Source organism: Priapulus caudatus, unplaced genomic scaffold (genome assembly GCF_000485595.1).
Source record: "Priapulus caudatus unplaced genomic scaffold, Priapulus_caudatus-5.0.1 Scaffold20, whole genome shotgun sequence".
In the NCBI taxonomy this organism is placed as follows: Eukaryota; Metazoa; Priapulida; class Priapulimorpha; order Priapulimorphida; family Priapulidae; genus Priapulus; species Priapulus caudatus.
Window position 1 is genome coordinate 54,721 of NW_014577081.1, and position 13,158 is coordinate 67,878.

At 47.2% G+C, this 13,158-nt stretch overlaps 1 protein-coding gene across 6 annotated transcripts in view; it reads right to left on the reverse strand.

The window, feature by feature from the left end:
* Positions 1 to 707: 707 nt before the first annotated feature.
* The window catches only part of LOC106812025 (membrane-associated guanylate kinase, WW and PDZ domain-containing protein 2-like), a 54,301-nt gene continuing 41,850 nt past the window's right edge, over positions 708 to 13,158 (reverse strand). For all 6 annotated transcript variants that reach the window (XM_014815788.1, XM_014815796.1, XM_014815780.1 and 3 more), the window contains 10 exons: positions 11,729 to 11,920; positions 10,358 to 10,701; positions 9,206 to 9,737; positions 8,620 to 8,969; positions 8,187 to 8,373; positions 6,845 to 6,955; positions 5,999 to 6,204; positions 4,648 to 4,893; positions 3,995 to 4,133; positions 708 to 3,258 (listed from right to left, as the gene is read on the reverse strand). In XM_014815788.1, coding sequence (XP_014671274.1) covers positions 2,498 to 3,258; positions 3,995 to 4,133; positions 4,648 to 4,893; positions 5,999 to 6,204; positions 6,845 to 6,955; positions 8,187 to 8,373; positions 8,620 to 8,969; positions 9,206 to 9,737; positions 10,358 to 10,701; positions 11,729 to 11,920 — 3,068 coding nt within the window. In that variant the 3' untranslated portion in view covers positions 708 to 2,497. The remainder of the gene's footprint in view (positions 3,259 to 3,994; positions 4,134 to 4,647; positions 4,894 to 5,998; positions 6,205 to 6,844; positions 6,956 to 8,186; positions 8,374 to 8,619; positions 8,970 to 9,205; positions 9,738 to 10,357; positions 10,702 to 11,728; positions 11,921 to 13,158) is intronic.

Genomic DNA, 13,158 nt, shown 5'->3' on the forward strand with positions numbered 1-13,158 from the left:
AACTTACATAACTATCTCAACGTACATTCTTTTGAGAAGGTTCCTGATACCACCCCTGTGCACTCCACTGTTTCGGCGTGTATGTGAACACATTTGGGACTAACAGGGTTTACTAGAATCCCACCACTCCACCACAGAGTCACCGCAGTAGACGTTAGATGAGCGCTGTCGCTCTGCGGCACTTGTTCTTCATTGATGGCGATCAAGCGCAAGTTTCCCAGGTGCTAGGGTCGATGTTACACTTTTGTAGGTTGCGTTTGAGTACATCCTTGTAGCACTTTCTTTCTCCTCCTCTCGTGCGTTCACCTTGTCGCAACTGGGAATATAGGACTTGCTTAGGAAGTTTGTGGCTAGGCATTCGGGTAACATGGCCAGCCCAGCGGAGTTGGTGATGTATTAACAGTGCTTCGATGCTAGTTGTCTTGGCTTGTCAGATCTAACGGTATGCTCTTGTTTACAGAAATTCTGGGCGACATGACATATAACCATAACACAACAAAAATACATATAACGTGTGGGCGCAATTGGAATAGCAAGGACAAACAGCTAATTGCAGGAAGGGTTGGGTACGAGGGAATACTTTTTTCATGGTTTCCATAAGTCAACCCAAGTACTGTATAATTTCTAATTTCCCCACTATAATGTGTGTAGGTCTCCCGGAGGGTACTGCAGGCCTGTAAATAATAAAATTGTCAAAATATAAAACGTGCTATAGAAAAGGTATTTATTGTTTCAACATCTTAAAAGGCAATATATGAGTGAAAAATATACCAAGACTATCATCTATATTCAACATAGCACTGCCATTTCATGATAGATACATGTACATAATTATTAATTACACTTGACAATTAGCATGATTTGCAAACTGCTATTTGCATATTGTAACTGAAAATACTTAATAAAGTAGAATATTTACTTTACAATCACAACTTTACACGCAAAAGTATATAATTCATGCCGAAAGTTTTCTGAATCTTGTTTCTTCTGTTATTTGTCTGTGATAAAGGAGGTGGCTACAAGATATAACGGGATATTTACAGTTTAAAATCACAGTTATATATTATTGGATGACACAACCATGAACCTGTGTTTAGTTACTGACCAATTTTTAAAGCTGTCAGTTATTAACTGCCTAAATTCTATATTCATAATATACACTCAAAATATCAAATCGTCTACGGCGGGATGCACGAGTTGAATCATGCCATTAAAATGATGCACGGTAAACGGTTGCTTCAATTGGAATGTTTTAAAACGCAACACAACTTCACAGTTACATTGTAATTAAAAGGCAAATTTATTTCTCCCTAGCATCGTATTTTTACGTCTGCTTTGATGTCGCCGATCACTTACCGTTATACTTCACAAAGGGAATAACAACGCACATAACTTGCAGTCTTACGATTGGAATGCTGTGCCAATTCTTGTTAACGTAACATTGAATCACCTTAATTATCTGCCACTCGGAAAACACACACAGGAGGATAACAAGCAATATTCCACGATTGCTGCAGTGAACGCTTGAGCAGAATTAAAAGCCATGTGCAGACATTGCATAGCATCCACATTCGATTATGCCACAACTCAGATTTAAAAAAAATCGACATGGGGAATAATAATTAGCTGCCGAGCTACACTAAAAAACGACCATAAACGACTATACACACAGATTACAGTTAAACAATGATTATTAATTAAAAGTTGATATGCAGTCATTAAAAATATACATTTTTCTCTTTCACTCCAGTTAATTTCACACGTATTTACAAGGGGAATGTTTAGTCACAACCTTTAGATTTACTGTAAAAACAAGAATAGAATTAGCACTAGCTGGACTTCTGGCTTCAGATATACATTAAACAATTGCACAGTACTATTGGAACTGACTGGAACTTCCCAAAAACTAGCACACAGCTCTTCTGACTTGAACGTAACATCAAATTTTAGCTGTAATTTATTAATGAAATGCTTTACAGGATGACACTGCATAGAGTTCTAGTTTTTCCTAAAGGAACGAGATGGTCTTTACATGACTCAGTCAGTGAAGTCACCCTCAGATTCTAAACCAATCAACTACACACACATATCCACGACCACTGCCGGGGTAAAACAAACAGAAACGATCACTTGCAACACGATGCCTCAGAGATCAGGTCCGCCGTGGATGCAGGCGTATGCTTCCCAACAGGCGCTGCACAACGCCACTCCCCAACAGAGGTGAACATCTTCGCACCACATCGCCGCTACTATACATGATCTATATCTTAGAAATGGATAGTGCACTATGGGAATTATGTGACGTCACTTGGCCAACATATTGATTGGCACAAAGGTAGAGATCTAAGCAGAGGAAGTTGGACACTGTTTAATTAAACGCACTTCATTAAATTAATACGCTTAAAACAGATTCCTGCTCGCCAATATGACGGCCTGGTGGTCTCATCTTTAGCTTTGCAGTGATGGGACAATGATGTTATTGTACACAGACTCCTGGCTATGTCCCGTAGCTGGGCACGGCCCTGCCTGTCGGTCTGTACTGGTAATGTGCAGGGGGGAAATCGGCGTCGACGCCCGAATGCGCGTAGGGAGGTGCCGCATATTCCGCCTGCATCGTGCCGCCGCCCTGCTCGCCGTTGTACGCGTGCGCCACCTGGTGGCGGTAGCCATCGTGCGGCGCGTCCAGCGGGCTGCCGTGCTGCTCCGGCCGACTCTGCCGCACGGGGGCGCGGCCATGCGTGCGCTGCTCGTTCGCCAGGTTCTCGTTGTACACGTACCCCATCTGGCCCCTGTAGGGCGGCGAGCGCGCATCGCCCGCCTGCTGACTGCTGCCGTCGGTCGCCTGACCGCGGTACCTGCCGGCGGCATCGGCCGCACCGTGCTGCACGTACGGCCGCTGCGGGTAGTGGTCCGCGTCGGTGTCAGCGTGAGGGTGGTGAGGGTAGCGGGCGGCGTCGGCGTACTGCGGGTAGCTGTCAGGCTCATCGTGCCGCGGGTAGGCACTGCCGTCGTTCAGCCACATCCTGCCCTGTGCGTCGGGGTACGTATGCGAGGACGGTAGATGTCCGCCACTGTCGCCGCCGCCGCCGACGTTCATCTGCTGGAACTGCTCCACCATGGGCTGCTGGTGGTGGCCGCGTGAAGCGTCCTGGGGGTAGTTGTCCTGGCTCCCACCTTTGGCAATGTTGGGGGAGCTGTGGCTGAGCGGTCCAGCTTGCGAGGACAACCTTGCGTCCAGTGGAGAGGGAAGTCCTTGCTCTGGTAGAGACAGTATATAAGGATTCCATCAAAATACCATCAATTACTCTGTGCCTTGACTTCGCTGGTGGCTGTCACGAGCATTGGTAATATAGTGGAGCTCCGATTTTACGCGCCCCGATTTAACGTGAAAACGGATATAACGCGATGAGTCGTTGGACCACATTTTTTGCTCTAATATATCCACATATAAATAGACCCGATTTAGTCAGTTAGTGCGATCCCGCTTTTTTCACAATGACATTTTATGGACCCCAACCATCGCGTTATAACGGGGCTATACTGTACATGAGAATTTCAAGACACCTCAATTTTTCACGGGTCAGGCAAATAAGTAAGCTTGCATGGGAAAAATTACTAAGAAAAGACTCCAGTAATAATGTCTCCATTTCTTTAAAGGAGATATTTCTCTCCTAGAGCAAATAGGACAGAAAGAAGATTGCACCCGATGTCAGGATCAGTGGCATATACACGCACGCACATACAACACATATAATAAGTGACGGATCAGGAGTATAGGCACGCACGCACGCACATACAACACATATAATAAGTGACGGATCAGGAGTATAGGCACGCACGCACATACAACACATATAATAAGTGACGGATCAGGAGCATAGGTACGCACGCACATACAACACATATAATAAGTGACGGATCAGGAGTATAAGTACGCACGCACATACAATACATATAATAAGTGATGGGTAAGGCGTGTAGGTACGTTACTCACCGAGGGCGGGCGGGACGACACCGGTGCGCCGTACCAGCAGCCTCACCAGCTGTCCTCCCTGCTTGATGAGCTCGATCGCCTGAGCGTGACTCATACCCTTCGTGTTGTGCGAGTTGATCTCGATAATCTCATCCCCAACCTGCAACGACACAACCAAAGTGACTTGACGTGATGACCTCGCAGCAGACAACGCATGATCGTGATGTAGGAGGACTGGGTCAGTGACAGTGGTAATCGCAGAGCAAGTGTGAGGCCGGACGTGTCTGTGCACGGTCCTTTAATAGGCGGCCGTTCCCTGGAGCTAGGGACGATGTCGTGTTGAAACTGAACAAATATTAATTACAGCTTCCGGCAAATCTGTACACAAGGATCACTAGAGGGTTATGCCGAAGGTGACCTTTATGTATGAAGGTGGTTCCACTGTATAGCTGATACCCACGGGAAATACCAAAAAAGTGACTTCAATACACACGTTTTCATTCTATATGTAGTTTCACTGTGTAACTGCCACTCAACAGAAATGCCAAAATTTCCCTCTTTTAAACAGGTGTTCACTCTACAGAGACACCATTAGCGCAGGTCTGACAGCAATCACAGGGTAAGCGACGATGCCTCTAGCTAACTCCGCTCTGCCGCGGCGGGCCACCGCTCACCTTTATCCGTCCGTCGGCATGCGCCGGCCCGCTGTCAGCGATGCGCAGGACAAACAGCGGCATGTTGCCAAACTCAGCGCCGCCACGGATGCTGAAACCGAATCCGCGCGTGCCGCGTCGCAGCTCGACGGCGTGGTACTGGTCGGCGGCGGCGGGCGGCGGCGGCGGCGGCGGCGGTGAGCGCGACGCCGGGGAGTGCGAGCGCGCCGGCTTCATCGGGGGAGGCGCCTCCTGGTGGGGAGAAGGCTGCAACGGGCAGAGACTGTCAGTCTACACGAGGTTAGTCGCTCGGTGGTTCCGCGTGATGAGACAGTGCAGGATCGAGCAAACGAGATGTGTGATACAAACGAGGGGAAAACGGTGGTAAATCAGACGTGTATCTCATACTCTACATGTTCCAAATGCTGGCTTTACTACTGCTATCATTTCAATCTGTTATTTCTTATGATTAAACAAAAATAGACACAATAACATGCAAGATGATATATGCTGAAGATGCAATCGACAGAGGTCGTTGGGAGATTCTACTTCACATAGAAAACCCCACAAAGAAAGACAAACATAGCTGGAACAATCCGGACACAAGTATTATATAATGCACAATCGCTTAGCAAATAGCTTTCAACGCAAATTGAGGAAATGCTAGGCATTCGAAATCAACAAACCACCCGACATAAACCATAGCATAAACCAATCACAACACCAACATCAGCCAAAAATCGTCAAACATAGGCGAAATTGCAACTAGTATGTTAATCGTCTCTAAATTACATTACTTAAACATGATGAGAGCCTCTCACACAATAACAAGCAACACACAAAGAAAATTCCCAAATCGAATCAAGAACTGCAGCTAACCACGCACATTTTGCGAAGATAATACGTTACATCTCCCTGTCTATACCTGTGATGAACTGTACGGCAGCCCCATCACAGGTCTGTCATACAGTGTCTCCCCTTGGGGACCAGGAGAAGTTTGGTGCTGCAGGTCTCTTCTGTTTTTCATTAGCTCTCTCGGGGAGCTACCGGAGGAATGCCTCTGTACTGTCTGTGAGTTGCTAAAGCTATCTAAACTTGGTTTTTTCTTACGGTGTGTGGGAAATGCCCGTTCAGTTACCATAGAAGAACTTCTAGAGAGCTAGACAGAGAGAAAAGAAGAGCTAGTTATATCCATAGGGGACTGTTAGTAAACAGAGACGAATATTTTTGGCATCTGTTAGTGTTGTTAAGTGGTCGCAATTCTACTGGTCCTCGCTGAACTGATGTGCGTGTGAACATCATCTACCCACGCGACTGTTACACGTGACTCGCAGCATGAGCAACCCGCGCGGCTACACCAATGCTCACACACCTGCTGTATCATGTTGCTCGTGTGACATTCGTCGTCGGCCAGCGGCGCCCCCACAGTGAGCGTCACCCGCAGTCCCGAGTCCTTGATCAGTTTGACGACGTCACCGTGCTGCAGATTGACAATGTTGACGCCGTTGACAGCCAATATTCGGTCGCCCAATCCCAGCCGTCCGCAACGCTCTGCAGGGCTGCCCTCTATCAACCGACCTGTGCAACGCAAACGACAAAATGACGAGGCGAAACACAAGGCTTGCAGCGTCCTTGCAGCTCACCTGCTAATGATGACCTCTAAATTTTTTTTTTTTCTAACTAATCTTTAAACCGATCAACTCAGACAAAGTCAATAATGTGGCAGAGACGCAGCACGCTGCACCATGTCTATGCTATGTACAGCAGTGTTTTGAAATAAGGGCTGCACCATGTCCATGCTATGTACAGCAGTGTTTTGAAATAAGGGCTGCACCATGTCCATGCTATGTACAGCAGTGTTTTGAAATAAGGGCTATCCGTTTGTCCTCACTTGTCCATTTCCGCGGAGGACAAGTAGACATTTCCAGTAGCTTGGCCGCTAGACAAGCAGCTTTTTATAGCAACTTTTTTGAGCAATTTTTCTTCTTTATGTTCTTTCATGTTTGGTGCCGGATTTGAACTGCTATGAACTGTATTAAAATTACAAAGTAAGATATTGGGTCTAAAATTTAATTTGATTAAATGTATTACACATTTACTATATTTCTATATTATTAATCAGAACAAGCAAATTTTTTCCCTTATTTCTAACACTGCTGTACATCTACCCTTATCCACTGATCTGGCGTTCACATATCGCAGGGGGTGGCAAGCGTACCTATGGTGGAGCCATGATGGACGACAGAGGAGATGATGACGAATCCGAATCCCTCGTTGTCACGTCGCACGACCGTCACGTCGTACGGGTAGTCCACCTCCACGTCAGCATCTACAAACGATGCGATGCACGCGACATTAGACAAGGCCTAAGATAAAATATTGCTTGTTTCCCCTTTACCGACCGACTCGCCAAAACGCCGCTACTCGACACATTTTATTGGCCGATTAAAACAAAACAAAAATTTTTTCGTTTCGCCCAAAAAAAAATCAAATTCGTTCCGCAAAAACATATACACAAAACAGAATGTACAATATACATACACACATCTTGTCAAAACAAAATACAAAAGATTTTTCACCTACCTACCTACTCGGTACCCTGAGAGGCGAGTAGGTAAAGGGGAAACAAACAATTTTTAAGGGTGGCCCAACGCACGCACACGCAAGCACGCACACACAGCCCTTGGCTTTATATTAGGGGGGGGGGTTCGTTTTTAAATGATGGAAATTTGTGAGGGCACGAAGTGACCGAGCGAGGGTGCATAGCGACCGAGCAGGGGGAGGGTGGGAGATTTTGCGAATTATTACACTAAAATGGAGCGATCTGGTGCATACCTGAAGTGGAATTCTTGCAAATTTTCAAATAGAAAATTTTTTATTTGATTTTTTGATCAGGAGGGGGCTTGGGGGGGGGAGGGTTCGTGCACACACCCCCGAACGCCCCCTGGCTACGGGCCTGCACAGCTACACCAAGACTAATCCCACACAGCACTCATATTGACATAACATATAAATCAGGTATAAATATTAAGAATGTATTTTAGAAAGTAATCGAACTCTTTACCTGCTCTCGTTGCACAAGTTTGTTAGCTAGAATGTGTACGTGTACAAGACATAACATGTTAAAAACTGGCTAGTGTGTATGCTTTATGGTTAGAATGGTTGATAGCGAGTCTCCGTTTAGAAACGGTGTATTACAAAATTGCAGTTACTGGAACTGTGTACATAATGCATAATGTATCAAGGGCAGAGTGTGGCTATCTAACACCGCACTAGAATAACTGACACCGTGTCTCATTTATAAGTACGTAACTTTACTGCAAAAATCACACTGAATTCATTGCAATAAATCGAAAATCATCTGCATATATGTGCAGTGAAATCAGATAAAGTAACATGAATTTTGTGGTAAGGCTGTGGCTATACACACTTCTCATACTCACTTTCAAAATCACACATGCGTCAGTTATTTTAGCATTCGCCAACTTAGCGGATTACAGCTCTATATTCCACACTTTCTCAAGTATGTACACATGGTGTGTATTTATACATGTTGCTACCTGGCTTTCTTCGTCTGACGGTAACAGTGACTCGGCCTGCATTGGATGCATTTCCCATCAGCTGAACAACAGTGTGATGCGACGCTCCGGCAACGCTGTGTCCATCCACATACAGAATCTCATCACCCATCCTCAGCCTCCCATGAATATCCGCAGCACCACCGGGCACAATCGTTCCTACGGCAACCTGCATCAGACACAATTGAAAAATGGAATTAAATCGCTTTACTTAAACCAACTGTAACAAGAATGACGTCATGGATGCCATATATCGCTCTACGGATATAACACAGAGTGTAACGACTTTCGCGGGACGTTCAAGACACAACAACAGCGTGTAAACAACACGAGGCAAGGCAACGTGACCAATCTCACGCAAATAGCGTAATGAGGAATAGCGGGAGCAGCTAGCGCAGCGACCCTGCAAGCGTACCTGCGAGCCTTCCTCCACGCCGCCCACGATGCGGAAACCAAACCCTGTCTCCATGCGATGCAGCGTCACGCTGTACTCGTCGTAATCGCCACACGATTCCCGGCCCTCGTAACTTCCGCTTCCGCCGCCGCCGCCTGGCCCCGGCTCGTGCTCGTATGACGACTGACTGTTGAAGTAGGTGGAGTGCACTGGCTGGTGGCTGGGACTGGTCGTGTACAGCGAGCTCGCTCCCGACTGCCCGTTCAGCGAAGGGCTCGGCCCCGGCGACTGCTGCCGGCCGTTGCCGTGGATACCGTAGTCGGGGTTGTGTGGCGACAGGGAGGAGCTGTAGGGATGCTGGTCAGGCGGCACTGGAAACGAGAAGCAACACCGATCTCACCTCAACACTACTAGCAAGATTAATGTTTGCGGTAAAACCTTCACTAGACGCTTCACCCAATTCAAAGTCAACGAAGGAGTTCACGCTGAAATGCACTCGTTCACAAACATTTACACTAAAACCATTTTTTTCGAAGAGTTTAATCAGAGTCAACACCACAGTTAATCTCAGTGTAAGATCGGTAGGTTCAACACTCGTGCTACCCACGTTCGTAGCTGCGTGACATCTGCTGGCTGCCCCTGGGTGGCGTCTCCGTGTAGTAAGACGCCGGCACAAAGTCTCGCGTGTTGAAGTCATTCGTCGGCGTAGCGGTCGACGACAGCCGCTGCGGGTCGTCCGCCGCGTACCCGGCTCCGTACTCCGACTGCTTCCTCCCCTCGTCCGCCGCCGCCGCCGCCGCGTACCCCCTCTTACCGCCGCTGTCGTCGGCCGCTGCCCGCACACCCGGGCGCGCCTCGTGCGTGCGCGACGGAGTCCCCGGTCCGTGAGCGCCCTCTAGCAGGCTGTCGGTCTTCGGCGTCGAGAAGCCGTTAGGAGGGGGCGTGGCCGGGGTGAGCGCGGCGGCGGCGGGTAGGCGGCGCTGCACGACGATGAGGGACTCGTGGTTCTTCGGGCAGGCCTTGAGCGCGTGCACGACGTCCGCGTGCGAGCCGTCGCGCACGTCCACGCTGCCGATCTGCACGAGAATGTCGCCCTCCTCAAGGTCGCGGCAGCGCGCCCGGTCTATGATCTTCTTCACCTGAACACAGCACCAGGGGTAGAAATTAACTTTTGAACAAGCGAGTCCAACTCCTCTTTGAACAAGCGAGTCCGTAGCATACAAGTAGTACCGCAGATATGAACAAAAAGGACATTTGCGGTGTACGTCTGCCAAATTTTCTTGGGTCATTTGCTAAAAAAAAAACATGGTAATTCCGCGAGGCTGTGCTCTCGAACGAACTAGTTAGCATAGCAAAATTTTCAGGGAGTCACAGGGACTCCTGCATATGTCAAATCAGGGAGTCGACAGTAAATCAGGGAGTAATTGACTCCGGACTTGCGTTCATTTCACACTGCAGCATATCACACGCAACTATTAATTACACCCACGACATCTTTTCGAGATTTTTTTCCTCGACAGTTTTTCTTTTAGGAATTACAACAGATGTAAATTTGCAGTTTGTTTTTAAATTTGTTTATAATTTGAAGTGGGCGGGCATTGTCGTAAAGTTTTCTCTTTGTTTAGATTCTTTCGTGATGTAAAGAATGTGATAGAATTTATTTATATTGTTTATAAATATAATAAAAACATTGTTATCAAAAATAATATAACTACGAACTGAATAAATACATATAACACACTATCAACACTACTATTACCTTCTGGCCATACGCACTGTCGGCAATCGTGAAACCGAATCCCATCTCACCCTTGCGGATGTACATGTTGAGGAACTCTGGCGGTGCTGCGGCGGTGGGCGGCGTCAAGGGGGCGCCACCGTTCACGCGGCGATGACCAGCGTCGGCTGGCGACTTCGACGACGTCACGGCGACAGTCGTAACGATCTCCGTGTTCGGATCGCTCGGGTCAAAGGGCAGCGAGTATCCGCGGCACGCCATCAGGTGGATGCTCTGGTTGACCGCGATCGTCTTGAAGATGGAGACGACGTCGGTGTGGGTGAATCCGAGCACGCAGTGGTCGTCCAGGTAGACCAGCACGTCACCTGTGCACGGCAAGACAGCCGAGTTAACGCAGTCACCTCGCAGCAGCAGAGGTTCATAGATGCAACAGCAGCGGCGGAGGCAGCAGCAAAACAAGGCAGCAACAGCAGCAGTTCGTAAATGCAGCAGCGGACTGCAAGCACTAATAAATCCTGCTAGTTTTAAACAACGTTTTGTTGTCAAATTGCAAATAAATGTCAAGTTAATCGATTTTCTGCTGGCTCATGGCAAAAATTTATACTGCAAGGACGTTAATTTAAAACATTGCTAACGCAAGCTAATTGCACAAGGGCGACTGCTTACAGCCGATGTGATGTGTGGTAAATGCGTAAAGACATCTAAAACTGTGCCCAGGTTTGAGGACTGAGTATTGCCTTCATCTTCAATCTTACTAATTGGCCGTCTTTACAGAACGACAGAATGCCAGCTACAACTATCAAGTTGTTTACCTAGTTGTGCATACTTAGTAGTACACTTAGATGTTTACAACTGCTGTACATCCTGTGTTATACTATTGACCGAAGACACTATTACAGACAAACTATGAGGGAGGAAAATGAATGAAATAAGTTCATTGGATTTCGTTGAAACTATGACTTCATATTTATCTTGTGTTAAATCCAAGAAATGAACTTACTATCGAAAATTTCGATATTAAGTTCATTTCTTGGATTTATCACAAAATAAATATGAATTCATATGAGGGAGAAGCCCCCCCGGAAACAACAATGTATGGCCGACGTGGTTATGCCTAAATCGCCTCAGGACAGGTTTTGGTTGATACAGGGCACTCATGCAGAAATGGGGATACACTGAAGATGGCCCAACCGAATGTGACTGCGGGGAGGACCAGACTATGGGACATCTCCTGGAATGCCCCCTATTACCAGAACCGTGTAGCCCTGGAGACCTTGACGCTTTCAACCACCGTGCCAGGTCCTGTGTGCTGCAGTGGCTGGGCCGAGAGTAGTGTAGTAACCCGAGAAGAAGAAGAAGATGAAGAAGGAGTCATCGCTACCGTCAGCGTACCTGTTCTCAGCTTGCCGTCGATGTCGGCCGGCCCGTCGGGAACGACGTTCTTGATCTGCAGGAATTCGTCGTTCTGCTCGTCGCCACCGACGATCGTGAAGCCAAACCCGCGCGAGCTCTTCACGAGGCTGGTGTTGATCATCTCGCCCTGCAGCTCAGCCGGGTCACGCGTGAAGAACACGCGCGGCGACGCTGCAACGACCGCGTAGAAATTAACGTTTGAGGGCAGCGAGTCCAACAGAAAATTAGAGATTTGCTGAAAAAATACTGTGAGCACTACCTGATACTGTGAGCAGGGGTATCTTTTGAACTTTTGAACAAGGGAGTCCAACGGACTCCCTGCCCTCAAAAAGAGGGAGTCCGCAGCAAAATGAGGGAGTCCTTAGTCTGAAGTTCAAAATTAAAAATTTGCTGAAAAAAGCTTTGAGTCACACGGACTCCTGCATATGTCAAATCAGGGAGCCCGACAGTAAATCAGGGAGTATTTGACTCCGGACTCGCGTTAATTTCGCACCCTGACGGCGGTGAACGAAGCGGTGAATACCACAGCAACGACGACGACCAACGCGCGAGATTACAAGAAAACGGTTAAGCCGAATCAGTAACGCGTGATTTACTAAGCCGTGTGGGATTAGGAAAGAAATGGAATGAATGACACCCGCCACCATGACGGTAGTTACAATGGCGTTGACAACATCGAGCAATAGAAAATGGACTAACGTGGCAATTACTTCAAAACCGATGTGAAGATGAAAGGGAATGACTTAATTCGTGGAATAAAAGACGAGATAGATAGTGCCCTAGAATGTGTGTACTTTTATTATTAACCCAGGACGTAAGAAGCAACATCATAAGAGAACACGAGGAGATGCACAGCATAGACATTATAGCTAGAGAACGCAGTACTAGATCTGATCGAGGATTAAGGCTCAGTGTCCGTATTGTTTTTATACGAGACAGCCATCCATTGCAGAAAGACAGATAATTTTTTAAAGCCAAGACTGATCACGCGAGACATGAACAGCATGGACTATCTCGGCTGGCCACTGATGAAGTAGGTTTCAGCCAGGTCATGTGGGTCACTGCTTATTTACACAAACAGCAGCACATACGGGTTTTAGATGACGACGAGGACATTCCTTTTAAAACAGACCGGGACATCTGGCATTCTTGCATACTTGTATCAATATAATGCCGTGCATATAATAATAGGCGCAATCAATAACTTGTAGCACAGCCATCACATGCAATAGATAAACATGCACTTGAGAATAGCTTACTGCTCTTGTGATAATTTTGTATGGATATGTGCGTTTAACAATACAATAACTAACATCACGTCAATTCACTCCACCCATAGCCCCTCTTAATAGGCAGGGTTCTCCAAGAGCACTTACAGCCTGGCGGCGCACCAGGCTATCGTCGAGCCC